This window comes from Melospiza georgiana, chromosome 7, assembly GCF_028018845.1.
Source record: "Melospiza georgiana isolate bMelGeo1 chromosome 7, bMelGeo1.pri, whole genome shotgun sequence".
NCBI classification, from domain to species: Eukaryota; Metazoa; Chordata; class Aves; order Passeriformes; family Passerellidae; genus Melospiza; species Melospiza georgiana.
The window spans coordinates 40412994-40440441 of NC_080436.1; the positions used below are offsets into that span (position 1 = coordinate 40412994).

Here is a 27448-nt window from a genome sequence, read left to right on the forward strand (position 1 = left end):
CGCTGGTTCCATGCTGGTTCCACGCTGGGACAGAGCTCCAGGGACAGCCAGTGCCATCCCCAGCTCACCTGTCCCTCTGGCAGGGGGACACGCTGCCCTCACCCCAAAGAATCCCAGACTGGCTTGGGTTGGAAGGGACCCAAAACCCACCCAGTGCCACCCCTGCCATGGCAGGGACACCTCCCACTGTCCTGGGTGCTCCAAACCCCGTCCAGCCTGGCCTTGGGCACTGCCAGGGATCCAGGGGCAGCCCCAGCTGCTCTGGGCACCCTGTGCCAAGGGCTCCCCTCCTTCACAGCCAGGAATTTCTCCCTAACACCAAACCAAAATCTCCTTAATTTTAAAGCCCCTCTCCCTTGTCCTGTCACAACAGGCCCTGCTGAAGGTTTGTCCCCATCTATTTTGTTGTCTCCATGGACACTGGTGCCCACGCTGGGGGCGCACAAAGGTGTGAGATCTCCTGAAAACTGCCGGTATGAATAATTAAAATTAGTCCCAAGCACAAGGAATGCTGTTCAGTGACTCAGTCCCCACACTCCCCCGCTGCTCCCACACACCTGCTGCTGCTCAGCAGAAAGGAAGCACTTATGGATTTTCATGCTTTGTGTTTAGGGCTCTGCATTTTCTCTCTCCTTGGGCCCACCCCCAGCCTGAAGGGGTCTGGGCACCTGCCAGGGATGCCTCCAGCTGCCCTGGCCCACCTGGAGCGTTCCAGGCTGGTGCATCCCAGCCCTGGGGGAGAAGGGATGTGTGCAGCCCAGCCCTTGCCTGGCTGGGGGGAAACTGCTCAGAGCTCACCCTGCTCACAAACGCCACGGGGAGGATGAGGAAGGAGGCTCCTGGAGTGCTGCTTTTGGTGCTGAATGCTGCAGGGAATGGGTGCTATCCATCAACCTGACTGATCCCCAAGTTCCATGTGGGGAGGAGGACAATGTTCCCAGACAGAACCCAGCAGCAGGGAGGATGTGAAGGCTCCTGATAAAGGAACCAACGAGTTAGTGCTGGTGCCTAACTTCCCTGCGCAGCCCTGGGGACAGTGAGGCTGAGTGGGAAACGAGGAGGAAAAGGAACATGAGACTAACCAGGGTGCAGTGAGGGAGACAAGGTCGAGGTTTGCAGCAGTTCCTGCCCCAGAGCCAGGGGATGGTGCCCAGAGGGTCCCTGCACCCCGTGGGGAGCTGGGCCCAGGCCATCCCTGCTCCAAACATCCCAGGGCTCAGCAGACAACTTGACAAATTTGGTTTAACTGTTTTGATGTAATAATGTAATTAGGTAAAAGGGTTCAGCAACCAATTGCATTTCACTAATTTCAACCATCTGCTTCAGCACTTGTTCTGTGTGTGCCAGACTTCAGTGTCTCTGCTCTAATAGTAATTAATGAAACTGTTAATAAGCTACATATATCATATTATGCTGCAATAATTTATCAAAGGATAATGTTATGAGACAAATTCTATATAACAATTATAGAAAATGGCTTACATTACTAATGCTGCACACTGCTCACTAGTTTCTTTACTCTTCCCTTCTTAATGAATTCCCTAATTAATTTAATGCATACGTTATGCATAATTTGAAATTTAAAAACATCGCTGGGTCAGGTTTTAACCATCCTCTTTTACATGCTGTCTGCTTCTACAAGACACATATTAGCAAAACATGACCTCTATGCAAATCAGGGTGCCCGCTGCTGTTCCCATTCCCAGTGACAGCAGTGGCACTCTGGCACGCTCCTGTGCCACGGCATGGAGTGCCACAGAGGCACCACCTGCAGCCAAACCCAGCCACCAGCAGCTGTGCCAGGCTCTGATTGTGTGACCAGCCCTGTCTGGGGAGAGCTGCCCTCAATCACACATGGGGCCCACGGCCATCCAGCACCGGGGCCTCGTGCCATCACCCAGCCAGGTATAACGAGGTCAGCTTAAAAACCCAGAAACCTTCCAAAAGAGAAATGTGAATTTCAGTCTCTTCATCTTCAGATTTTTAAGCACCCAGCACACAGTTGCGCAGTATTTCCTAGCTTTCTGCCTCTACAGCTTTGGGGTTTTCCTGCAGAACATGACCGCAAACTCTTGTTCCAAAGTTCCCGTTTTCATTCCCATCTGACTTCCAGAACAGCACCAACACCCCGTGGGACAGGGTACTCCAGCCTCAGTGCTTCCTTCAGTGGGACAGTGGAAGGTGTCGCTGCCCATGGCAGAGGGTGGAACTGGATGAGCTTTAAGGTCCCTTCCAACCCAAACCATTCTGAGATTCTTGCGCTCCATGGAAGAAATACAATTTACCAAGCTGGCCAGGCTTTGGCAAGAGATCATTCCCTCACAAATTCTTTTCAGACAATATATTATTTACATTGCTAAGATATTATACAGAGACCCAGAGTGGGTTATATTAACATTTCCTTATCTTCTGGGACACTTCTGGCTGAAAAAGTGTTGAGTTTTCATCTTCGAGCAAGCTTGCTTCCGCGCTTTTCCATCTGACGCGTCAGATTATTTTAATGATGGAGTACTTGATTAAATTAATTCCTCCCTACAAAAGCAGCTGTCTTGTGTCATGGAATCTGTTCAGCTATCTGGAACGTTGGTACTTGCCAGGGAGGAGAGCCAAGGCGCAGAGTGTGTGACCATGCCGAGACTTTGTCACAACGCGTAAGGCTGAAGCTCAGTGGGCTCCTGGATCCTGGGATCAAGGAGCAGCAGCCCAGGGATGAGGGAAGAGGCTGCTGGCCTGGGGAGCACACTTCCAGCAGCTCCAGGGGTCCCTGTGTGGGTGCTGAGCCCCGCTGTGCCCACGGCTGAACCCCAAAACACAGCCCTGGGGTGAGCTGGCAGGGCCCAGCAATGGGGACCCAACCGTGCCGAGGGAGGGTCAGCACCAGCCAGGGAGAAAACAAATGAAAATGGGAAAATGGTGCCAGCATGGTGAATGGCTGAGCCCCGCTGTGCTGAACCCCAAAACACAGCCCTGGGGTGTGCTGGCAGGGCCCAGCAATGGGGACCCAACCGTGCCGAGGGAACGTCAGCACCAGCCAGGGAGAAAACAAATGAAAATGGGAAAATGGTGCCAGCGTGGTGAGCAAAGCACAGACCGTGTGCGTCAAACTTTTATTTCTAAACAAACGGAATTGTTCCATTGAAGTTCATCTCTTGCTTACTCTCAAGCTGCTGCTCATTTTTTTTCCCCTTTGGAGAGTTTTTGCAACCTTATCCTTCCCTCTCTTACTGGGAGTCCTTAAGCACTATCCACACATGCAAATCCTCTGTAATCAGAACTGCCTGCCACGTCTCAAGGAGTTTGCTTGGCAAAGAAAAGCCTTGGAAAAACAACAGAATGGCCATTTCCTCTCTTTTCCACCACACAATGTAACCATAGGCTGGGTTTTGATATTACCAAAGTATGAATATTAATGTCATTTTTTCCACTGATTTCTTTTCAATATTCATATGCGCTGCAGTGGGTTGGAGCCCTTTATTTAACAAAATCTCTTGCTTTAGGATTTGAAATACAGTGCATTGCTATTAAATTTATTAATACCAGAGAACTTTAGGAGAGTTTAAGCTAAGTTTAGTAAAGCTGCAAAATACCAGCTCAGGCTTTTCTTTCACTTGGGTGCCAGTATCCCAAGTTCTTGGAACAGCTTCTCTGGTGGCTCACTCTGTGTCCCCCGCACCCAGCAGCAGCCAAGCCTGGAGAATTGATAGCTGAGGGTCAGCCCATGGCTAGAGCGTGGCCAGGACAGCCGGGACAGTCAGTAGGGCTGGCACTGCCGGCACAGCCAGCACCGCCAGGACAGCCACAGCAGCCCGGAGAGCCAGCACAGCCAGCGCAGCCTGGCCTGCCCGGACAGCCCGCGCACACGGCACAGCTGGCACAGCCGGGACAGGCGGCACAGCCGGGACAGCGAGCACAGCCAGCCCTGCCAGCAAAGCCTGCCACGTCCCAGCCTGCCGGAGCAGGAGCACGAGCAGGAGCACCAGGAGGGTGGTTCCCCGCTGGCTCCTTCCTCGGCGTGGTCCGGCTCAGCCCCCCGAGGCTGCCGTGCTCGCCAGCGTGGCTGCCGTGCCCGGTAATCGAGCGGGCTGTGGAACACACCCACGTCCTCAGCCGCGCCTCAGCCACCGAGCGCCGCGCCAGCTGCCACGTGGAGCGGGGACCGGCACGGCCCCTCTGCCGCCGGCGGGGACCCCCGGACACAGCCCCGGGCAGAGACACCCCAGCCCGGGCTGTGCCCCCTCCAGCCCCATCACCGATCCCCGGGATGCGCCCCCAGCCCCATCACCGATCCCCGGGCTGTCTCCCCCAGTCACACCACGCTTTCCCCGGGCTGTGCCCCCCGCCAGCCCCATCTCTGATCCCCGGGCTGTGCCCCCCTCCAGCCCCATCACCGATCCCCGGGCTGTGCCCCCCGCCAGCCCCATTTCTGATCCCCGGGATGTGCCCCCAGTCACACCACGCTTCCCCCGGGCTGTCTTCCCCGGGCACAGCCCCGCTCCTCCCGGGATGTCCCGCCGGGTCCGGGCGGTTCCTCTGCTCGGGTTCCAGCGCGGGCGGGTCCCGGCGCGGGGTGGGGCGGGTCAGCCGCGTTCCGGCCCCGTCCCGGCCCCGTCCCCGGCCCATCCCCATCCCCATCCCCGGCCCATCCCCATCCCCGGCCCATCCCCATCCCGGCCCGTCCCGCTCCCGCCCCGCCGGCCCGCGGGCTCCGCGCCCGCCCGGGATGAGCGGGCTGCGGCGGCTGTTCCGCGGCAGCGGGCGGGCCCTGGCCCTCGTGTTCGCCGCTTCGGTGGCCTGGCTGCTGCTCGACATGGCCGCGCTGCGCCTCTCGCTCGGCGAGGCGGGCGGGCGGCTGCTGCGGGAGGCGGCGGGGCGCGGGCCGGGGCCGGGGCCGGGGATGGGGATGGGGATGGGGATGCAGCCGGGATTGGGGCTGGGGCGGGCGCGGCCCCGGCGCGGCCCCGGGGCGCCGGCGGAGGCAGCGGCGGGGCCGGGAGCAGCCCCCGAGGGCCCGGGGCCATCGCCGCCCTCACCCCGGCCCCCGGGCCCCGGCGGCGGGACGGGCTCGGCGCTGCCCGGAGCCCCCGGCAGCGAGCGGCGCCCCTCCGGCCCCGCGGCATTGAGGGACCCGGCGGCACCGAGCGGCCCCGCGGCACCGAGGGGCACGGCGGCACCGAGCGGCCCCGCGGCACCGAGGGACCCGGCGGCACCGAGGGGTTCGGCGGCACCGAGCGGCCCCGCAGCACCGAGGGGTTCGGCAGCACCGAGGGGTTCGGCGGCACCGAGCGGCACGGCAGTCCGGGATGCGGGCCCCGCAGCCCAGCCTGGAGCTCAGGACACCAACACGGGACGCGGAGAAACTCCCTCCGAAACTCGCTTCGTCCCCATTAGCAAAGGGAGGATGAACCTCGCCGGCCCCGCAGCCCCGCGCCGCGGGCCCCACGCTGCGGGCAACGCCGCAGGGAGACGTGGAAAGCCCAGAGAACCTGCTGAAAAGAGCAGCGACCGTGCCCACGCAGAGAATGCCGCTGCTGGGGCCACTGCCGGGGGTGGCCGGAGCCGGACGCCGGGGACGACACCAGGAGCAGCGCCTGGAGCAAATGGCACTGGCCGGGATGGGCAGGAACGGAGGGGAGCAGCTCCTGGAACGAATGGCACTGGCTGGGATGGGCAGGAGCAGCAGGGAGCAGCCCCTGCAGCAGCTCCTGGAGCAGCTGGCACTGGCCAGGATGGGCAGGAACAGAGGGGAGCAGCTCCTGGAGCAAATGGCACTGACCACGATAGGCATGAGCAAGGGGGAGCAGTGCCTGCAGCAGATGGCACTGGCCAGGATGGGCAGGAGCGGAGGGAAGCAGCTCCTGGAACAAATGGCACTGCCCAGGATGGGCAGGAACAGCAGGGAGCAGCTCCTGGAGCAGCTCCTGGAGCAGCTGGCGCTGCCCAGGATGGGCAGGAACGGAGGGGAGCAGCTCCCGGAACAATTGGTACTGAGCAGGATGGGCATGAGCAGAGGGAAGCAGCTCCCGGAACAAATGGCACTGCTCAGGATGGGCAGGAACAGCAGGGAGCAGCTCCTGGAGCAGCTCCTGGAGCAGCCGGCGCTGCCCAGGATGGGCAGGAACAAGCAGGGAGCATCCCAGGGATGCACAGAGTCCTGTCCATGGATATAACGCTCGCCCCGAGAGACCCCCGAGCTCCCGGCCAGTTTGGATACCCTGTTGCTGTGCCTGATGACAAACAAGAAGAAGCAAAAAGTAGGTGGAAAGAAGGGAACTTCAATGCCTACCTCAGCGACCTGATCCCTGTGGATCGAGCCATTGCCGACACCAGGCCTGCCGGGTAAGATCTGCCCCCCTAGCACAGAGCCCGGGGCTGCACGCTGGGCATGGCTCCGTGGCTCTGGACAGGGCTGCTGCGGGCACAGAGAGCCCTCCACCTCAGCCGTGCCACCTGTCAGATGGCTTTTGCCCGTCCAGCTCAGAGCAGCCTGCTGTTGAACATGAAACTGGGTAAAGTTGGCAGGTTGTAACCCACTGAGCCCAGCTGCCCAGAACAGGCTGCTGTCCCGGGGAACTCCTTGGCCAAACAGGGATGTGTGTGAGCTGCTGTCAGGGATACTCCTTGGCCAAACAGGGATGTGTGTGAGCTGCTGTCACGGGAACACCTGGGCAAACAGGGCTGTGAGCTGCTGCCTCGGGGCACGGGTCTGCCCTGGGCACCCTGGTTCTGGCAGGAGCCTGTGCAGGCTCTGCCCCAGCCCGCTGGCACAACCAGGTTGTAAGGGTTGTGGCTCAGGGCAGGGGCTGGTGGCAGCCAACAGTTAATTTTTGGTGTGTTCCAGTCTGTCCCAATTTAGACTCCAGTTCCTGTTGTGGTTCTGCCTGGAGTGCTGCCCTGGGCACTGCAATCTGGCCAATCCGTGCCTGCCTGTGCTCAGTGCTCACTGCTTTTGGAGGCGCTGTGCCCATGGGCGCTGTGTCCCTGCAGCTGCTGTGGGGAGAGGCCCTGAGGAGGAGTGTGGGGGGCAGGAGGCTCGTGGGGAGCATCCCATGCACAGCCTGCATCAGGAGTCCTGCGGCTGAGAGAGAAAGGGACGAGAGGACTCCAGGGAGACCTTAGAGCCCCTTCAGTGCACGAGGGCTCCAAGAGAGATAATAGGTACTTTGGGTAAGGGTCTGGAGTGACAAGGAGCAGTGGTTTCCCACCCCCAGGGGCAGGGATGGATGGGATACTGGGAGGGAATTCTGCCCTGGCACAGGGTGCCCTGACAAGCTGTGGCTGCCCCGTCCCTGGAAGTTTGAGGCCAGGCTGGATGGGGTTCTGAGCAGCCTGGTTTAGTGGAAGGCGTCCCTGCCATGGGAGCCCTTGGGACGAGATGGGCTTTGGGTTCCCTTCCACCCCAAACCATTCCAGGATTCTGTGGTGAAGGACAAAGGGGGCATGACCCAGTTCTGCTCACCACTGCCCAGCAAGGTGAGGCAGGGCTGGATCCAAAATGGACTTTGTGGTGTTTTCTGCCCACTGACCTCCATGAGACAGACAGACAGACAGACAGACAGACAGACAGACAGACGCATCTCAAGGATTGTGACACAGAGTAATTATGGGGTGAATTTCACTTAGCCAGAGCACTTCTGATTAACTGCAAAGCCCTGAAATGCCTCTGAATTTCCTTCAGTGTCTGAACCAAGGGAGTCCATCCCGTCCCATGGGGCTGCCCATGCAGGGGGGCCCTGGGGCTGCGTGTGGGGTCCCTCCCCGCCCTCTGTTCCCCTCCCAGCCCTGCAGGGCTTTCCCTCCCTGTGTCGCCTTGGGCGTTTTCCCTTTCCCCACACATTTCCCAGGAACACCAGGCCTGGCCGTGACCTGTGGGCCGTGCTGCCGTTGCAGGTGCTCTGAGCAGCGGGTGCACGATGACCTGCCCAGCACCAGCGTCATCATGTGCTTTGTGGACGAGGTGTGGTCGGCGCTGCTGCGCTCGGTGCACAGCGTGCTCAGCCGCTCGCCCCCGCGCCTCCTCGAGGAGATCATCCTGGTGGACGACTGCAGCTCCAAGGGTAGGGAGCCTGCTGCTGCCTCTGCGGAACTGATATAACCTGGGGGAAAACGCAATTTGTTCTCTGTGATTCAACTCCGACAGGGAGAGAAATCACATTTTGTCCTTCCGCTGTGTTGGAGTGCATCCCTGGCCTGCGCTGGGGCTGAGGGTGATCACAGGGCAAGGGGTGCTGGGGCTGGCTCTGGGGGAGGAAGGAGGAGGCTGCCAGAGGCTCCAGGAGCACCAGGGAGCTGCGTCCTGCGCGGCCCATTCATCTCTGGAGCGTCCTGGCTCAAGGGCTTGTGCAATCAGATGCTCCCAGCCCTGAGCGTGCAGCTCCCAGGCAGGCGCCTGCGCTCCCAGTGCAGGGGGGACACCCCAGAGGGCAGGAGCTGCAGTGGGAGCAGTGCTGAGCCGGGGTCTGTGCTGCACGGGGCCCTCCATCACCATCTCAGCTGGTACCCAGCCCCTGCAGTGATTCCCTGCACTCTCTGCCGGGCTCAGCCCTCCAAAGTTGAGGATTGTGACGGTGTTCACAGGGGTCTGAGGATGAGGGAAGAGGCGAGGATTTGACCCCATGTTTCAGAAGGCTTGATTTATTATTTTATGATATATATTACATTAAAACTATACTAAAAGAATAGAAGAAAGGATTTCATCAGAGGGCTAGCTAAGAATAGAAAAAGAAAGAATGATAACAAAGGCTTGTGTCTTGGACAGAGCCCGAGCCAGCTGACTGTGATTGGCCATTAATTGGAAACAACCACATGACACCAGTCACAGATGCACCTGTTGCATTCCACAGCAGCAGATAACCATTGCTTGCATTTTGTTCCTGAGGCCGCTCAGCTTCTCAAGAAGAAAAATAGTAAAGAAAAGGTTTTCCATGAAAGATGTCTGTGACAGAGAAGTGGTGCCATTTGCCGCTGCTCGTTCTCCAGGAGAGCGCTGTCTCAGGTGGCTCAGGGCTCTCACCACGGGCACAGGAGCCATGCCCAGGTGTTCACAGCCCAGACCTGAGCCCCTGGCATGCCCGGGCAGCTCTGCTTGCAGCTTTTCGCCGTGTCAGAGGCTCAGGGTCGTGTCCCCTGTGCAGAGTACCTGAAGGAGCCGCTGGACGCGTACATGTCGCGCTTCCCCAAGGTGAAGGTGCTGCACCTGCGCGAGAGGCACGGCCTGATCCGGGCCAGGCTGGCCGGAGCTGAGATCGCCACAGGTAGGGCAGGAGCCGGGGCTGGGCCGGGCCTGGGGACACGACCCAGGCTGTGCTGGGACGGGCACTTCTGGCTGCAGCCCTGGCACCTGCAGGGTTTGCATGGGAGCAACGCGGGGCGGGATGGAGGCAGTGTGTGTATGGGGGGATCCGGGGTGGATGGGGCAGCTCCAGGGCTGCCGGAGCTCCCAGCCAGGGGTGGGGGGCTCTGCTCCTCCTCCAGCCCCCACAAAGGCAGCCCCATGCCCAACAATGCCAGGGAAAATACTTTAATTCAGACAGGAGTCTTACATTCCTAGTTTACAGCTTAATGCTTAGCGTGGGGGCTCGGAGAGATCACCAGAGCTCTTCTCCGCCATAACAAGGCTTTGCGAGATGCTGAGGGGAAACTGGGATTAGAGGGAAAACAAGAAAACCCAATTGGAGCGATCAAACCCAAAAAAATTGCTGGGCTAACACGCTTTAGGGGACCCCAGAGGTGCTGGGCCCCCCCTCCAGCATGGCCTTTGTCCCTCCCAGTGCACCAGGGGTGTCCTTTTGCCACCATCTCCAGCCCCAGCTCCACCACCTGTCCTGCCAGGCTGTGTCAGCACCAAAATGGCCATTTCTGTCAGGAGCTGCCCTGCCAAGCAGGGGAAAATTCTCTTGGCTGTGGCTGGGCAGGTCTGGGGAGCCAGGGATTGTGACGGTGTTCACAGGGGTCCCAGGATGAGGGAAGAGACGAGGATCTGACTCCATGTTTCAGAAAGCTTGATTTATTATTTTATGATATATATTGTATTAAAACTATACTAAAAGAATAGAAGAAAGGATTTCATCAGAAGGCTGGCTTAGAATAGAAAAGGAATGATAACAAAGGTTTGTGTCTGGGACAGAGAGTCTGAGCCAGCTGCCTGTGATTGGCCATTAATTAGAAACAACCACATGAGCCCAATCACAGATGCACCTGTTGCATCCCACAGCAGCAGATAACCATTGCTTGCATTTTGTTCCTGAGGCCGCTCGGCTTCTCAGGAGAACAAGCCCTAAGGAAAGGGTTTCTCAGCAAACACCATGGCTGCAGAGCAGGGCCGTGGCAATCAGCAGCACCCCGAGCCCGCAGGGGCTGCCCAGCAGGGCAGGGCTGGGGTGCCAGGCTGAGCCTGCCCTGCTGTGCCCCAGGCGCTGTGCTCACCTTCCTGGACTCGCACGTGGAGTGCAACGTGGGCTGGCTGGAGCCGCTGCTGGAGCGCGTCCGCCTGCGCCGCACCAAGGTGGCCTGCCCCGTCATCGAGGTCATCAGCGACAGGGACATGAGGTGGGACAGCCCTCCCTGCAGGGACCCGTGCAGGCACAGCCTGGCACCCGCAGCATCCACGGCAGGCCGGGCACGTGTGGCTCCAGAGCCCTCGCAGAGCCTTCCGCGGGGCGCACACAGCATTGCTGTGGCATTGACACTCTGGGATGCCCTGCGGTTTATAGCAGCCCCGAGACACGTGGAAAGTCTGTTTCGGCCTGCACGTTCAAAGAATGGATTAGAGTTCCTCAGTTTCTTTTTTTTTTTTTTTTCTCAGAGTTGTTTATTATATCTTATCTAAAAAAATTGTTCTCCTGTCCAGCCCAGCTCTGCTCAGCAGCACAGACAGAGGCACTCTGCCTGCCCCAGGGTGGTGTTATCTTTTTATACTAAAAACTACGTGTGCAATATTTACAATACTGCCCAATACCCATCACCTGTGTGAGACAGTGAGCTTCTGCTCTGAACCAATCCCAAAGTGCCAACAGCACAGCAGGAGATGGAGGTAGAGAAGACTAGGAAGGAAGGCTGGGCATGCCCAAGTCACTCCATCTTGTCCCCAAAACCCCCATTCTAAAAAAACCCAAAAGCTACTTTTTCACCTAGTGATAATTTTATTATTACACTACTTAAACTGTTGTGGCTTTCAGGCCTTCATACAAAGCTGGTAATTTGCTCCACGGGTCATAACCAAGCCCACAGGTGTTCTGGGCTGTGTGCCAGGGTCTCTGAGCCCCCTGGCAGGGGTCCCAGCAGCTCTGGACATTCAGATGTACTGAATTCTCACAAACATTAGCTGGGGACCTGGCCACTGTTTATCACACACCTTTCTCCTTTCTCACTACTTTAAGTACATGAAGAGGATTCCTGATGAATTTTGTTAAAATCCTGGTTTAATTACCCACAGATATTCATCTGCTCCCATTAGGGGTGACCTTTCAATCAGGAGTGTGACTCAGAATTAGTCAGCCCGATCTTTCCTCTCTTTAGTTACATGACCGTGGACAGCTTCCAGCGGGGGATTTTTACTTGGCCAATGAATTTCGGATGGAGGCAGATTCCACAGGAGGTCATTGAGAAAAATAAGATCAAGGAAACTGATATAATAAGGTAAATAAAAGAGATGTGAGAGCTGTGCAAACCAGCCTGTTCCTTTGGTAATAATTCAGCAGTAGAGGCTCCTTTGAGGCCAAATGATGTTATTTTGTGGCCAGGTATTGTTCCTGTGCTTTCCAGGACAGGTGAGGCAGAGGCAATCCCCGCATCAGGCATGGGCAGAGCCCAGGAAGCCTTTCTCCCCACGCGTGGCACTGCTGGCGTGCCAGCCAGGAGAACATTTCACTGCCTTTCTTGGCAGTGCCTTTCTTTCCTCACTGCCTTTCTGTCACTGCTTCTCCTGCCCTTCCCTGCCCCATCACAGCTTTCAGGCCAGGTAAAGCCACCCAAACGCCCTTTCTGTCACACCGTGTGCCCTCTGTGTCCCCAGGTGCCCCGTGATGGCAGGTGGCCTGTTCTCCATCGACAAGAAGTATTTCTCTGAGCTGGGAATGTACGACCCAGGACTGGATGTCTGGGGAGGTGAAAACATGGAGATTTCATTCAAGGTGGGTGACTGTCACACAGCTGCACCCCTGCCAGCCTAGGTGGGCACTCTCTGAGGCGGTGCCCCCCTCAGCTGTGTCTGTCAGTGATCTCTGCCCCGCAGGTGTGGATGTGCGGAGGGGAGATCGAGATAGTGCCGTGCTCCAGGGTCGGGCACATTTTCAGGAATGACAATCCCTACTCCTTCCCCAAAGACCGGGTGAGGACGGTGGAGAGGAACCTGGCGCGGGTGGCCGAGGTGTGGCTGGACGAGTACAAGGAGCTGTTCTACGGCCATGCCTACCACCTGCTGCACAGCGTGGACGTGGGCGACCTGAGCCAGCAGATCCAGCTGCGGCAGAGGCTGCGCTGCAAGACCTTCCGCTGGTACCTGCACAACGTGTACCCCGACCTGGAGGCTCCCCTGGTCAAGGCCAGCGGGCAGGTAGGTAACCCCCAGGGGCTGGCCGTGCCCTGGGCAGTGCCCACCTGCCTGTGGCACCTTTTGGGGTGTTTGGTACAGCACAGAGGCCTGCATTCCTGAGTATTTTTATAGAGAAACAGGTCACAACAGAAGGGATAACGTCCCTCTAGAGGGCTGGTTGGGTGTTTGGATGGGCGAGGGGGAGCACAGCCGGCCTCACCCCCTGCCCCCATCGGGGGCTGCAGTGAGGTGCGGGTCTGGAGGGTCGGGGTCTGTAGGAGCAGGGTCTGGAGGGTCAGGGTCTGTAGGGCGGAGGTTTGTAGGAACAGGGTCTGTAGGAGCAGGATCTGTAGTGTCAGGGTCTGTAGGAGCAGGGTCTGGAGGGTCGGGGTCTGTAGTGTCAGGGTCTATAGTGTCAGGGTCTGTAAGAACGGGGTCTGTAGATGCAGGGTCTGTAGTGTCAGGGTCTATAGGGTCGGGGTCTGTAGGAGCAGGGTCTGTAGGAGCACGGTCTGTAGTGTCGGGGTCTATAAGAACGGGGTCTGTAGATGCAGGGTCTATAGGAGCAGGGTCTATAGGAGCAGGGTCTATAGGGTCGGGGTCTATAGCAGCAGGGTCTGTAGTGTCAGGGTCTATAGTGTCAGGGTCTGTAGTGTCAGGGTCTATAGGAGCAGGGTCTATAGGAGCAGGGTCTGTAGTGTCAGGGTCTATAGTGTCAGGGTCTGTAGTGTCAGGGTCTATAGGGTCGGGGTCTATAGCAGCAGGGTCTGTAGTGTCAGGGTCTGTAAGAACGGGGTCTGTAGATGCAGGGTCTGTAGGAGCACGGTCTGTAGCACGGCTCCGCCGCCAGCAGAGCGCAGCAGCCGCTCGCGTTGCCGGCGCTGCGGGCCCCAGGAGGGACCGGCCCCGCTCCGGGCTGGGACCCTGCCGAGGGCAGGGGGCAGAGAGGCTTTAAAGCCCTTGTGGGTTCAAGGCTGCCTGCACGAGCCTCTGGCTCGGCGCCCGGTGAGAGACTCCGGGTCAGGCTCCCCTCCTCCTCCACCGCAGAATGCCAGAATGGTCTGGGTGGAAAGGGACCCTGAAGCTCAGTTTATTCCATCCCTGCCATGGGCTGGGACACCTTTCACTCGACCGCGGTGCTCCAAGTGCCGTCCAGCCTGCCGGGAACACTCTGTTCTGCCTCCCTCGGTATGTGGACAGTGTTAATCTGAGAGCCCAGCAGGTTCCGTTTCAGTGCAGTGCAGCATCCTCTCCCCCATCCTGGGAGTTTCTGTCTAAATCTGCCTTTTGTTCCCGTTTCCAGCTGGTTAACGCGGCCCTGGCGGGGTGCATCGCTGTGCAAGGCACCAGCCTGGCTTTTGAGGAGTGTGATGCTAACAGCACGGTAAGGACAGCCTGCAGGGGCCCCGGGTGTGCCACCCTGCCTGCGGCACCGGGCACTCTGGGTGTGCCACCCTGCCTGTGGCACCCTGCCTGCAGCACCGGGCACCGCGGGTGTGCCACCCTGCCTGTGGCACCCTGCCTGTGGCACTGGGCACTCTGGGTGTGCCACCCTGCCTGCGGTACCGGGCACCGCGGGTGTGCCACCCTGCCTGTGGCACCGGGCACTCTGGGTGTGCCACCCTGCCTGCGGCACCGGGCACCGCGGGTGTGCCACCCTGCCTGTGGCACCCTGCCTGCAGCACCGGGCACCGCGGGTGTGCCACCCTGCCTGTGGCACCGGGCACCGCGGGTGTGCCACCCTGCCTGTGGCGCCGGGCACCATGAGCCTCCCCGGTGACCTGTCCCCTCCCTGGGGCTGACACAGCCCTTTCCCCATGGCCGGGCCATGCCTGGGAGCAGCAAGGGGCAGGAACAGCCTGTAGCCAAGCACCAGCGCCAGAAACAGCGAATTGAGCTGGTTGGGAAAGCTGGATAAATCTGTGAGTTTGCACATGAAAACAGAGACAGGTTTAAACAGCAGCCTGTGATCTGTGTGCAGCTGCTGGCCCTCCATCCAGCTGCGCCTCACAGCCCTTGCAGTGCTCTGAGAGGGCCAGGGAAGGACCCAGAGTGCCAGGGCACAGGGAGTGGGCAGGGATGGGTGGGATATCAGGAACTGGGAATTCCTGGCTGGGAGGGTGGGCAGCCTGGCACAGGTGCCCAGAGCGCGGTGCCCAGCCCTGCCATGGGGCCTGACGGGGCCGTGTCTCCTCCTGCTCTCCGCCCACAGAACCAGAAGTTCAACTACACCTGGCTGAGGCTGATCCAGCACGGGGAGCTGTGCCTGGCGCCCGCGGGCGTGCTGGGAGCCGTGGGGCTGCGCCCGTGCCAGGGCAGGAACCGCAGCCTGGCCTGGCTCCACGGGGCCCTGGCCAGCGTGCAGCCCGGGCTGGTGAGTGATGCTGCAGCTGCAGTGATGCAGGAGGGTCAGGGTGGGCACGGTGCAGCCCGGGATGGTGAGTGATGCTGCAGTGATGGCAGGAGGGTCAGGGTGGGCACGGTGCAGCCCGGGCTGGTGAGTGATGCTGCACTGATGCAGGAGGGGTCAGGGTGGGCACGGTGCAGCCCGGGCCGGTGAGTGATGCTGCAGTGATGGCAGCAGGGTCAGGGTGCCCCTGTGCAGCCCGGGCTGGTGAGTGATGCTGCAGTGATGCAGGAGGGTCAGGGTGGGCACGGTGCAGCCCGGGCTGGTGAGTGATGCTGCAGTGATGCAGGAGGGTCAGGGTGCCCCTGTGCAGCCCGGGCTGGTGAGTGTTGCTGCAGCTCCATCCCAGGTGATGCAGGAGGGGTCAGGGTGCACTGGATGGACACAGCCCATGGCACAGGGGCACCCAGCCTCTGCTGCCCGCTTTGCCAAGGCCCCCTGTCCCCTAGAGACCTGCTGGTGCCCATCCCTCGTGCCGCTCTGCCAGGGGTTGTGCCCATCCTGTGCCCAGCATCCCCACACAGCTGCCAGGCTGGGGGCACTGAGGACCTGCAGGCACTGCCACAGCAGCAGCAGCAGCAAAACAGCCAAAACAGCCTGGTTTTACACAGAAATACAGCCAAAGCAGCCTGGTTTTACACAGAAACCATCAATAGCACTTAAAGGGAGATGAGTCAGCATCGATTGGCTCTCAGCTCACAGGGGTGTTTAAAGACAGCACTTATGGCAAGGAGGAGAATGGATACTCACACTAATTGCCTGAGCTGCACAAAGAGTCACGGCTCTGCCCCTGTCAGCCTGGTGCAAGCAGTTGTCCAAAATGCTCTGAAATGGCAGTCTATTGTTGGGAAAAAACACTCTTCACTTCAGAAAGAACAAATGCAGCATTCAATACACAGACAATTTCCTATTGCCCTTTGGTTTTTTCAGCCTAAAGCACTGAATGCCAGAATGCCACAGGCCTCACATTGGGTGTTTAGGGAAAAATACAGGAAAATTTTTATCCACTTACTGAAAATTGTGAAATTGCCACCTCACTTTGTGAGAAGTACGCAGAAATGCCCAGGGAGCTGTTGCAGGGCGCGGGCAGGTCTTGCTTCCCAGCCAGGGAAAGTGCAGGGCCGGTCTGCTGTGGCTGCACAGCTGTGACTGCACAGGTGTGACTGCACAGGTGTGACTGCACAGGTGTGCTGTGGCTGCACAGGTGTGCCTGCACAGGTGTGACTGCACAGGTGTGCTGTGACTGCACAGGTGTGGTGTGGCTGCACAGGTGTGCTGTGGCTGCACAGGTGTGCTGTGACTGCACAGGTGTGACTGCACAGGTGTGCTGTGGCTGCACAGGTGTGCCTGCACAGGTGTGACTGCACATGTGTGCTGTGACTGCACAGGTGTGCCTGCACAGGTGTGACTGCACATGTGTGCTGTGACTGCACAGGTGTGGCTGCACAGGTGTGCTGTGGCTGCACAGGTGTGCTGTGACTGCACAGGTGTGACTGGACAGGTGTGCTGTGACTGCACAGGTGCGCTGTGGCTGCACAGGTGTGACTGCACAGGTGTGACTGGACAGGTGTGCTGTGACTGCACAGGTGCGCTGTGGCTGCACAGGTGTGCTGTGGCTGCACAGGTGTGCTGTGGCCCCGGCTCAGCAGCAGCTACAAGCTTGGATCCCAAGCAACAGTCCCTGTCAGTCAGCAGAGATACCTCAGGTGTTAGGGATGAGCCAGAAAAGGGCACTCTGTGAGGAGCTGGCCTTTCTCAGAGGGAAACCAGAGCTGCTGCTGCTGTGGGAGCCCTGAAGCCTGAGCACCCCCGAGCCCCCCATGCAGCCCCCTGAGCCCCCTGAGCCCCTGTGTGTCCCGCAGAGCGCCCACCTGGTCTCACAGCCCCCTGAGCCCCCTGAGGCCCTGTGTGTCCCGCAGAGCGCCCACCTGGTCTCGCAGCCCCCTGAGCCCCTGTCTGTCCCACGGAGCACCCACCTGGTCTCGCAGCCCCCTGAGCCCCCCATGCAGCCCCCTGAGCCCCCTGAGCCCCTGTCTGTCCCACAGAGTGCCCACCTGGTCTCACAGCCCCAGCACACCCCCTGAGCGCCCTGAGCCCCCCATGCAGCCCCCTGAGCCCCCGTGTGTCCCGCAGAGCGCCCACCTGGTCTCGCAGCACCCGCGGCTCCCGCGGCCCCCGGCGTGCCTGGAGGTGGATGCCGCGTTCCGGGCCCTGCGTGTGCGGGGCTGTGATGCCAGGAACCCGCGGCAGCAGTGGCGCTTCAGCGCGTACCACGCGGACTGAGGGCACCCTGAGGGCTGCAGCGCATCGCCGTGCCTGGCACGGGGCAGGGCATCCCCAGGGGGAACTGGGACCTGCGATGTGACACCTGCCCGTGGAGGGGCCCCAGCACCCAGAGCAGCACCTCTGAACGCAGTAGCGGCACTTCCCTCTCTGCAGGAGACTCTGGGGAAAACTCCTTTTCTGTGTTATTAAATGGAAATATTTTTGGAAAAAAAAAGTCCCCGCTCTTTCTCCTGCCCAGCCCAGCTCTGCTCAGCAGCACAGACAGAGGCACTCTGCCTGCCCCAGGGTGGTGTTATCTTTTTATACTAAAAACTACCTGTGCAATATTTACAATTACTGCCCAATGTGACAGTATTCACAGGGGTCCCAGGATGAGGGAAGAGATGAGAATCTGACTCCATGTTTCAGAAGGCTTGATTTATTATTTCATGATATTTATTACATTAAAACTATACTAAAAGAATAGAAGAAAGGATTTCATCAGAAGGCTGGCTAAGGTAGAATAGGAAGGAATGAATAACAAAGGTTTGAGTCTCAGCTCTCTGTCCGAGCCAGCTCACTGTGACTGGCCATTAATTAGAAACAACCACGTGAGACCAATCCCAGATGCACCTGTTGCATCCCACAGCAGCAGATAACCATTGTTTGCATTTTGTTCCTGAGGCCTCCCAGCTCTTCAGGAGGAAAAATCCTAAGGAAAGGATTTTCCATTAAAGATGTCTGTGACATCCCAATGCCTATCACCTATGTTAGACACTGAGCTTCTACTCTAAACCAATCCAAAAGTGCCACCATCACCCAGAAGATGGAGGCCAAGAAGAAGAAGGATAAAGGACAAGGCACGCCCAAATTCCTCCATCTTGGGACCCCAAGCCCCCATTTTAAAAACCCAAAAAAATCTATTTTTTTCACCCCATGACAAGCTAACTATTATTCTACTCAAACTCTTTTGATTTGTAATTCTTCATATAAAGGTTGATAATTGTTTTTTCCAAGGGCTAAATCAAGGTCTCTGAGCCCCCAGGCAGGGGCTGGAGCCCTCCAGGGCAGCCAGAGGGATTTGCTGGGTTCTGACCAGGCAGGGTTTCCACCGCTGGGAGTTCCTGCAGTGGGACGCTGCTGCTGTGCATGCCTGCAGCGGAGGCAGTGCTCTCCTCCTGCCCGTGTGTGTCCCTGCAAGGGGAAGCAGTGCTCTCCTCCTGCCCCTGTGCATCCCTGCAATGGAGGCAGTGCTCTCCTCCTGCCCCTGTGCATCCCTGCAATGGAGGCAGTGCTCTCCTCCTGCCCCTGTGAATCCCTGCAGCAGAGGCAGTGCTCTCCTCTGCCCCTGTGCATCCCTGCAGCAGAGGCAGTGCTCTCCTCTGCCCCTGTGCATCCCTGCAATGCGAGGCAGTGCTCTCCTCCTGCCCTGTGAATCCCTGCAGCAGAGGCAGTGCTCTCCTCTGCCCCTGTGCATGCCTGCAATGGAGGCAGTGCTCTCCTGCTGCCCCTGTGCATCCCTGCAATGGGAGGCAGTGCTCTCCTCTGCTCCTGTGCATCCCTGCAATGGGAGGCAGTGCTCTCCTCTGCCCCTGTGCATGCCTGCAATGGAGGCAGTGCTCTCCTCCTGCCCCCGTGCATCCCTGCAATGGAGGCAGTGCTCTTCTCTGTCCCTGTGAATCCCTGCAGCGGAGGCAGTGCTCTCCTCCTGCCCTGTGCATCCCTGCAATGCGAGGCAGTGCTCTCCTCTGCTCCTGTGCATGCCTGCAATGGAGGCAGTGCTCTCCTCCTGCCCTGTGCATCCCTGCAATGCGAGGCAGTGCTCTCCTCTGCCCCTGTGCATCCCTGCAATGGAGGCAGTGCTCTCCTCCTGCTCCTGTGCATGCCTGCAATGGAGGCAGTGCTCTCCTCTGCCCCTGTGCATGCCTGCAATGGAGGCAGTGCTCTCCTCTGCTCCTGTGCATGCCTGCAATGGGAGGCAGTGCTCTCCTCCTGCCCCATGCCCCGTGCAGGGCTGGGGGCAGCTCCAGCCCAGCCTTTGGGTGCATGGGATGAGCATGCACGCGGCGCTCAGGGTAGGCCCAGCCCAGCCCAGCCCTGCCTCTGCTCTGGGCCCAGCACAGCCCTGCCTCTGTCGTGTGCATCGCTGCTGACAGCATCTGACAGGCTCGGTCTGCCAAAGTATTGACTGGCCCCACAGATTTCCCCAGTTGACTCCTATTCCAGCTGTCTTCCTGATTTTCTCTGCCTCCTTCAGCGTGGCTAGCCCGCAGTCACCATCAGAAAAATGACACGGGCGTTGTTCGGGCAGTCAGCTCGCATCAGGAGCAGGGATTTCATGGCGTTCTGCTTGCTGACATTCAGTCAGCTGTCACAGGGCGGGCAGCAGGCACTCATATGTCACGGTCACATCCCATCGGCAGCGCTGTCACTCGCGGCCGCTGCCCCTCCCGGGGACAATCGCTGGAAATGCTGGATCTGTGCTCGGGGGCTGCAGCCTGCCGGGGCTGCCACTGAGCTGGGCCCTGCTCCGTGCTGGGACCACTCCCAGGGCACCAGTCAGCCCAGTCTTCCAGAAGCGAGAGCATCACTGCAGAAACGAGAGCATTACTCCAGCAGGCACAGCCGTGCCACCACCCCTACACCCCCCGGGCTGGGCTCCAGGAGCGGCAGAGCTGGGGAGCACCAGGGTGGTGGGGACACACCTACGTGGGGTGGGGACAGGAGGCCCTGCCGTCCCCGGTGCTGAATTGTTAAATAAAAAAGGAGTAAATGATAGCAAAGGGAGCTGCCACCTCTGAGCGCAGAGTGTTCGATCTGCCCAGCCCGGGCCCTTCGAGGGGCTCCCCCCGAGTTAGTGCCAGGCTGAGCCGTAAAGCATGGCCCCAGGAGGAGCCCCCAAAGCACCAATTCCCTGCACTCTGGCCTGCTGGCTCCTCTCTCCGTGCAGGGAAGGGCAATAGCTGAGCTGGTTCTTGCAGCCACAGCCGCTGCACGTGTCACGACAATTGTCACTTGTCACCTGTCCCCTGTCACCGACACACCCCTTACTCACCTGCCGTCAGCCCGGTCCAGCTCAGCAGAAATGGAGAGAAAGGATTCTGGGGCTGTGGCTGCCATGGCCTGACCAGCACCTGCCTCCAGGTGCCTCTGCTGCAAGGGACAGTGCCCAGATCCCTGCGTGTGCCCTCAGGGCAGTGCAGGCAGCTCCTCACCTGTCCCACCCTGTGCCAGAGCTCCAGCTCCTCACCTGCCCGGCTCCTCACCTGTCCCACCCTGTGCCAGAGCCCCAGCTCCTCAGCTGCCCAGCTCCGCACCTGTCCCACCCTGTGCCAGAGCTCCACCTCCTCACCTGCCCGGCTCCTCACCCGTCCCACCCTGTGCCCCCCGGCATGCCAGAGCTCCAGCCCCCATCCCTGCCCATCCCCTGCCCGTTAACCCCTGGCTGCTCACACCACACCCTCCCGGGGCCAGGCCAGGTGAGCAGGGCTCTCCGGCCCCCCGAGCATCGCAGCGCTTTCAGTTTTTCACTTTTTCCGCCCAGGAGAGCGGGAGAGGGCGCTGCGCTCCTCGGTGAGCGAGCGCTGCTCGGCACGGACGGCAAAAGCCAGGCAAGGCTCTCAAAGCCTTGGGCGGCCTTTCCCGCGAAAGCGCCTGGAACGGTCACAGACACCCATAGAATCGGAGTGGTTTGGGGTTAGAAGGGACCCAAAGCCCATCCCGGTGCACTCCCTGTCCCGGGCTGTGCCAGCCCTGTGGTGGCCCTGGCTGGAGCAGCACAGCCGTGTCCCCAAGGGGCTGTGCCACCCCAGGGCAGCTGGCACAGGGAACAGACCCCAGAGCCACGTCCCCAAGGGGCCGCGCCACCCCAGGGCAGCTGGCATCAGGAACAGACCCCAGAGCCGTGTCCCCAAGGGGCCGTGCCACCCCAGGGCAGCTGGCAGAGGGAACAGACCCCCAGAGCCGTGTCCCCAAGGGGCCGTGCCACCCCAGGGCAGCTGGCAGCAGGAACAGACCCCAGAGCCGTGTCCCCAAGGGGCCGTGCCACCCCAGGGCAGCTGGCAGCAGGAACAGACCCCCAGAGCCGTGTCCCCAAGGGGCCGCGCCACCCCAGGGCAGTTGGCACAGGGAGCAGACCCCAGAGCCGTGTCCCCAAGGGCAGCTGGCAGCAGGAACAGACCCCAGAGCCGTGTCCCCAAGGGGCCGTGCCACCCCAGGGCAGCTGGCAGAGGGAACAGACCCCAGAGCCGTGTCCCCAAGGGGCTGTGCCACCCCAGAGCAGCTGTCAGCAGGAACAGACCCCAGAGCCGTGTCCCCAAGGGCAGCTGGCACAGGGAACAGACCCCAGAGCCGTGTCCCCAAGGGGCCGTGCCACCCCAGGGCACCTGGCAGAGGGAACAGACCCCAGAGCCGTGCCACCCCAGGGCAGCTGTCAGCAGGAACAGACCCCAGAGCCGTGTCCCCAAGGGCAGCTGGCACAGGGAACAGACCCCAGAGCCGTGTCCCCAAGGGGCCGTGCCACCCCAGGGCAGCTGGCACAGGGAACAGACCCCCAGTATAGGTTGGTACAAGCACAGCTCAGAACTTGCCCGGGCCAGGGAGCAAACAAACAAGTGTGAATGGCACAATGAGGGCTATGTCTGCCGGCACAATGCAGAATTGCGCTGTATTATTTTCACGTCGCCAATAAATAATTGCCTTTATGTAGAACAAGAAAAGCCAAAGCGATATTCAGTGCTGCTGGAGATGTAAAACTAATCCTTTAAAAGGCACTTATGGCTGCAGGAGGCCCTGGATAGCTCCTTCCTTGCCTCCTCTCCCTTGCCAGCAGTCCTCAGCTTTCCCAGATGCTTTCTGGGATGACAAGTACAAAGCTGAGTCCAAACTCCAGACAAATCTAGAGTAAAACAGTTCTAAAATATTGGCACCACTGCATGGTGCTTACACAAAGGTCTTTCAAAATGGAGAAGGGTAATGTCCAGGTGAGACAAAAATAATGGATTAAAACTCACCTGGTTTTGACAAAATAATCTTTAAGATTTTGCACCTAAACTTGGGATGAAAATGAGGACACCTGAGAGAGTCTGACCGGTAGCACTGGGTTGCAGTAACACGGTACAAAGGCAGAGGGAGAAAGGAGGATACCCTGAACATCCAGTGGGTGTGCATTTAGCAAACTGATTATTTATTTTCCTGCGCTACGGATGCCTCCGCCCCCGTCAAAGCCAAGGTGTTAAAATTTCACAGTGTATTATAAATCATGTACAAAAAGAAGAAAAGCAGTGACCTTGTGCTGTGTGAAGAGACACGTTTGGGGGAGCAAAGCAAAGCCAAGCCCAGAGCCAGGGCTCGGTGCGTGAGGAGCTCCCCCTCAGTTCACAAGTGCATCATGGACTCGAACTCGTCGATGCGCTGTTTGGTGTTTCCTTTGCGGATCCTCCGGTAGGAGATTGTGTTGTACCGGGAGTAGCTGTGTCGGGAGATGTCGTTCTTCTTGCCCAGCGCGGGCGGCTCCCCCGCCTTCTCCAGCGGGGAGTTGCGGCCGGGGCTGCCCGGGGGCGAGGGCGGCTTGTCCCGCTGCGGCGGCCGGGGCGCGGCGCTGCTCTCCTTCTTCATCTCCATCACCTGCACCTCGTCCTCCTCCGTGTCATCCTCATCCTCCTCGTCCTCCTCCGCCTCCCGGGCCGCGTTCCCTCGGGGCTCGGCGCTGCCCGCCGGGCTCTCCGGTGCCTCCCAGCCGGCTGCGGGCACCGCGCTTGTCCCCGCCGTGCCCGTCCCAGCCGTGCCCGTCCCAGCCGTGCCACCCGGCCCTGCGCGACACGGGGGACACGGCGGCTGCGACTCTACCGCTCCTACCCCAGACGCGCCATTCGGGGAGACACGGGGCCAGGCCGGACCCCAACACCTGGGGACAGCTCCCATCCCATCCCATCCCATCATCCCATCCCATCCCATCCCATCCCATCATCCCATCCCATCCCATCCCATCCCATCCCATCATCCCATCCCATCCCATCCCATCCCATCCCATCCCATCCCATCCCATCCCATCCCATCCCATCCCATCCCATCATCCCATCCCATCCCATCCCATCCCATCCCATCCCATCCCATCCCATCCCATCCCATCCCATCATCCCATTATCCCATCCCATTATCGAAGGGAAGGGAAGGGAAGGGAAGGGAAGGGAAGGGAAGGGAAGGGAAGGGAAGGGAAGGGAAGGGAAGGGAAGGGAAGGGAAGGGAAGGGAAGGGAAGGGAAGGGAAGGGAAGGGAAGGGAAGGGAAGGGAAGGGAAGGGAAGGGAAGGGAAGGGAAGGGAAGGGAAGGGAAGGGAAGGGAAGGGAAGGGAAGGGAAGGGAAGGGAAGGGAAGGGAAGGGAAGGGAAGGGAAGGGAAGGGAAGGGAAGGGAAGGGAAGGGAAGGGAAGGGAAGGGAAGGGAAGGGAAGGGAAGGGAAGGGAGCCACTGTGGATGCAGTGCCCAGCTGTGCCCCATGGGACGTGTCTCTCCCTCAGCATGTCCCTCCCTGCTGCCATGGCCATCTCCCATTCGCCCTGTTTGGCATGTCTCTGCGGTTAATGATGCTTTAGTGTCGAAACAAATGGTCTATTCAAGGTTTTGCCTGTGGGGTCCAGAGTATTAATTAGACTAAATTGGTCGGGTACTAAAAAGCTGCCTGCAATTTGGAGATAAAGCGCTGTGGTTGCAGGGCGGGTGCAGGGGGCCCAGGAGAGATCCTTTAATAGGTTTTATTGTGTGCTCCTAAAGCAGCACAGCTGGAATATGGATGTCAGCTCTAAATGGGAAAGCCTCCACCACTGTTCACCTCCTCACAGCCTAGGCAGTTGCTATGAAATATTAATTTGGCCATGACAAATGTTCAGGATATTTTTCCTTTTGTTAATGGAAGCAGGATTTGCTTGCAGGGCACAGCCCATGGCTCATTTAGAGCCCACTTCAAAGCTCAGAGAGCATCACCAGCAGCTCCTGGTGCAGCCACCCTTGTCCCAAAGTGTCCTCCCAGACAAGGAGGAGCCTGTGGTGGGAGATGAGAAAGGAATATTGCCCAGAGCCCCCCTTGGAGAGCCACGGCTGTTCTCCTCCAGTAACACACCATGAAATACTCCTCCTTTGGAGAAGAGCCTGCAGTCTGCATGGTGAAATAAATATGTTCATTTCTGTATACACTCAGTGCATTTTTAGCTCATGACAGGACGGGCAGTGGCCCCCCTGCAGCTCTGACCACCACAGGAGGTGCCTGAGGCTCCAGCCCTGGCTCCTGCTCATTTCCACCATTGTCACCCAGAAATGAGCACAGCAACACCCGGGAACAGGTGTTCAGGAGAGCTATTTTATGTGGATGCCTGGGCATCGGGAGATTCAACACTTGGTGAATCTGGCAGGAAAAGAGTTGGGGTTTTGTGAGCACCTGCAGCCTCCCGAGGTTTCCTCAGAGAATCTCCCATGCCCATGAGGCTGTTGGAACCTCCTGCCTGGAGGCCCCACAGTGCTTGGATGCCCCATGCCCATGACACATGTGAAACTCTGGCAGGAAGATGTCAGCTCTGGTTTCTAAGGTGCAGCAACTCACAGGTGAGAGATGAGTCACTGCTCCCTGGAATAGAAGGGTCTGACCCAATTAAAATAAAATAATAACCACCTGCATCCACTGTCTCTGTGCTACACACCAGCGGAACCCCGCATTGGACGGCATTGTGCATTACCTTCCCCTGATCCCTGGCCATTGGTCCCTGTGTCCTGGACATCCGCTGGTCCCCGCTGCGGTGTCCCAGCGCTCTCCTCTCGCTTTTCTTTGGAAACACAAAGCACAAGACATGGGCTGGTGGAGCAATTAGTGATGGCAATCAGGTTTTAATGGCTGCAGATCAGCAGGTTTTCAGAGCAGATTTAGAATTGCTCATTTCTTTAGTTATGCTCTTTTCATTGCATCCCTCAAAAGCATCCCAGATTCCGAAATACTCCAAGTCACTGTTACAGCTACCACAGACTGGGAATTTTGGCGAACACTCAGCACATCCCCTTATTCATCAGGCCATAGATAAAGCAGAACTTTTCTCTCCCAACACCTAGAGACTGGCAGCCCCGTACGATACCTTGGCATCGCTGCTCTCCAGCAAAATTCTCAGGAGTGGCGACCTCTGGCAGTGAATTTCTATTTTCCTCCAGATTTTCCTGTTCGGGTGAAGTGTCAGGGCTCGTTTCAGCATTTGCGTACGGGACCGTCCCGAGAGATTTTGCGGTTTCTTGGAGGCCGCCGATGCCCAGGAGCGGGCCGTCCTGCCCCGGCGGGGGAAGGCTCCCGTTGCACGCCGGCATGGTGGCAGCTGCGGGCGCCTCCTCTGTCATGCTGAGGCCGTGCCGGGCCGTGCCGGGCCGGGCCCCGCTCTGTGCCCTGCGCCAGTGGCCCCGGCGCGTCCCGCGCCCAGCCCGCACCGTCCGCCGTGCCCGGCGCCCGCCAGCCCAATCAGCGCCGCCCTCGGCGCCGGGCTCTGCCCGTTGCATAATTAAATGCACCATTATGATTTACATAAACAAACAATCTGGAGCAAGGAAGCTTTTGTGCCAGCCTGGAGAGCGGGGCTGCGGGCATGTCAGCCCCGCGGGAATAAACAGGAGCTTGTGCTCGGGCACAATGTCTCTTTGTGTGCCCGCTGGCCACAGGGACAGCCTTTGTTCTGACCCCTAATCCCCGGAGGGTGACCACCTTCCCCAGCCTGCCACCTAACCCGCTTAACATTCCCCAGCGGGCTTGCGACGGCAGCCGCGCACTGGATGGAGCTCACCAGGGATGGAGCTCGCCAGGATGGAGCTCACCAGGGATGGAGCTCACCAGGGATGGAGCTCACCAGGGATGGAGCTCACCAGGGATGGAGCTCACCAGGGATGGAGCTCACCAGGGATGGAGCTCACCAGGATGGAGCTCACCAGGATGGAGCTCACCAGGGATGGAGCTCACCAGGATGGAGCTCACCAGGGATGGAGCTCGCTGTGGATAAACCACGCTGTGGATGAACTACACTGTAGCTGAACCTTGCCATAGATGGAGCTTACTGCGCATGAATCTCACCAAGGATGAACCTTGGGGTAGATGGAGCTGGCCGTGGATGAACCTCGCCATGGATGGAGCTCATCACGGGTGAACCTCGCCATGGAGGAACCTCACTGTGGATGAACCTCACTGTGGAGGAACCTCACTGTGGTTGAAGCTCGCCATGGACGGACCTCGCCATGGAGGAACCTCACTGGGGATGAACCTTGCTGTGGATGGAGCTCACCATGGATGAACCTCACCATGGATGGAATTCACCATGGATGGAGCTCACCATGGATGGAGCTCGCCATGGATGGAGCTCGCCACGGATGAAGTTTGCTGTGGATGGAGCTTGCTGTGGATGAATCATGCTGTGGATGAACCTCACCACGAATGGACCTCACCATGGATGAGCCTCGCCATGAAGGAACCTCGCCATGGAGGAACCTCACTGTGGATGGAGCTCGCTGTGGATAAACCTCACTGTGGATGGAATTCACCATGGATGGACCTTGCCATGGATGAGCCTCGCCATGGATGGAGCTCACCATGGATGAATCTTGTCATGGATGGAGCTCACCAAGGATGGAGCTCACAATGGATGGACTTCATCATGGATGAACCTTGCCATGGATGAGCCTCACCATGGATGAACCTTGCGGTGGATGAAGCTCACCATGGATGAACATTGCCATGGATGAAGCTCACCATGCCCTGGGGCACAATGGATGCACTTTGCCCTCTGGGGAGCAGCCCCAGCAGTGGGACGGGCACAGCCCCATGTACAGCACGGTGTCACAGTGTCCACGTGTGCCTGGCCACACACCCTGGACAGCCAGCACTGCTCAGAGGGCCCAGGGCTGCCCCTGGAACCCTGGCAGTGTCCCAGGCCAGGCTGGACAGGGCTTGGGGCACCCTGGGGCAGTGGAAGGTGTCCCTGCCATGGCAGGGGGTGGAACAGGGAGAGCTTTAAGGTCCCTCCCAGCCCAAGACATTCCATGGTTCCCTCAGTGACTCTCAGTCACACCTAAGGCTGGCAGGATTCAGAGGGACGTTTGCAGAGGGAAGCTGGAGAGTCACCCGAGCAGCACGGGGGCATTTCTGACCACAGCTGAACTCGTCTCAACCCTGGTGCCAACGCCAGGTTTACATAACAGTGTAATCTCCTGCTGTGAATGACATTCTGTGTTTGTGC

The 27448-nt window shown here is 59.0% G+C and overlaps 2 protein-coding genes across 2 annotated transcripts; one reads left to right on the forward strand and one right to left on the reverse strand.

Annotated features, from left to right (window-relative positions):
- The first annotated feature begins 4720 nt into the window (after positions 1-4720).
- GALNT5 (polypeptide N-acetylgalactosaminyltransferase 5) lies at positions 4721-17629 on the forward strand. The gene is made up of 12 exons (XM_058028522.1): positions 4721-4864; positions 5421-5651; positions 6044-6336; positions 7888-8054; positions 9132-9251; positions 10410-10545; positions 11515-11634; positions 12011-12128; positions 12230-12550; positions 13833-13913; positions 14742-14903; positions 17070-17629. Exons 1-12 carry the CDS (start codon positions 4721-4723, stop codon positions 17217-17219), a joined length of 2043 nt encoding a protein of 680 aa, XP_057884505.1. The 3' UTR covers positions 17220-17629.
- A 4630-nt stretch (positions 17630-22259) lies between these two features.
- Positions 22260-25617, reverse strand: ERMN (ermin). The gene is made up of 3 exons (XM_058028236.1): positions 25316-25617; positions 24926-25012; positions 22260-23011 (listed from the first exon to the last, which is right to left on the reverse strand). The coding sequence occupies exons 1-3, from the start codon at positions 25566-25568 to the stop codon at positions 22578-22580; spliced, it is 774 nt and encodes a 257-aa protein (XP_057884219.1). The 5' UTR covers positions 25569-25617; the 3' UTR covers positions 22260-22577.
- Between the last annotated feature and the right edge of the window lie 1831 nt (positions 25618-27448).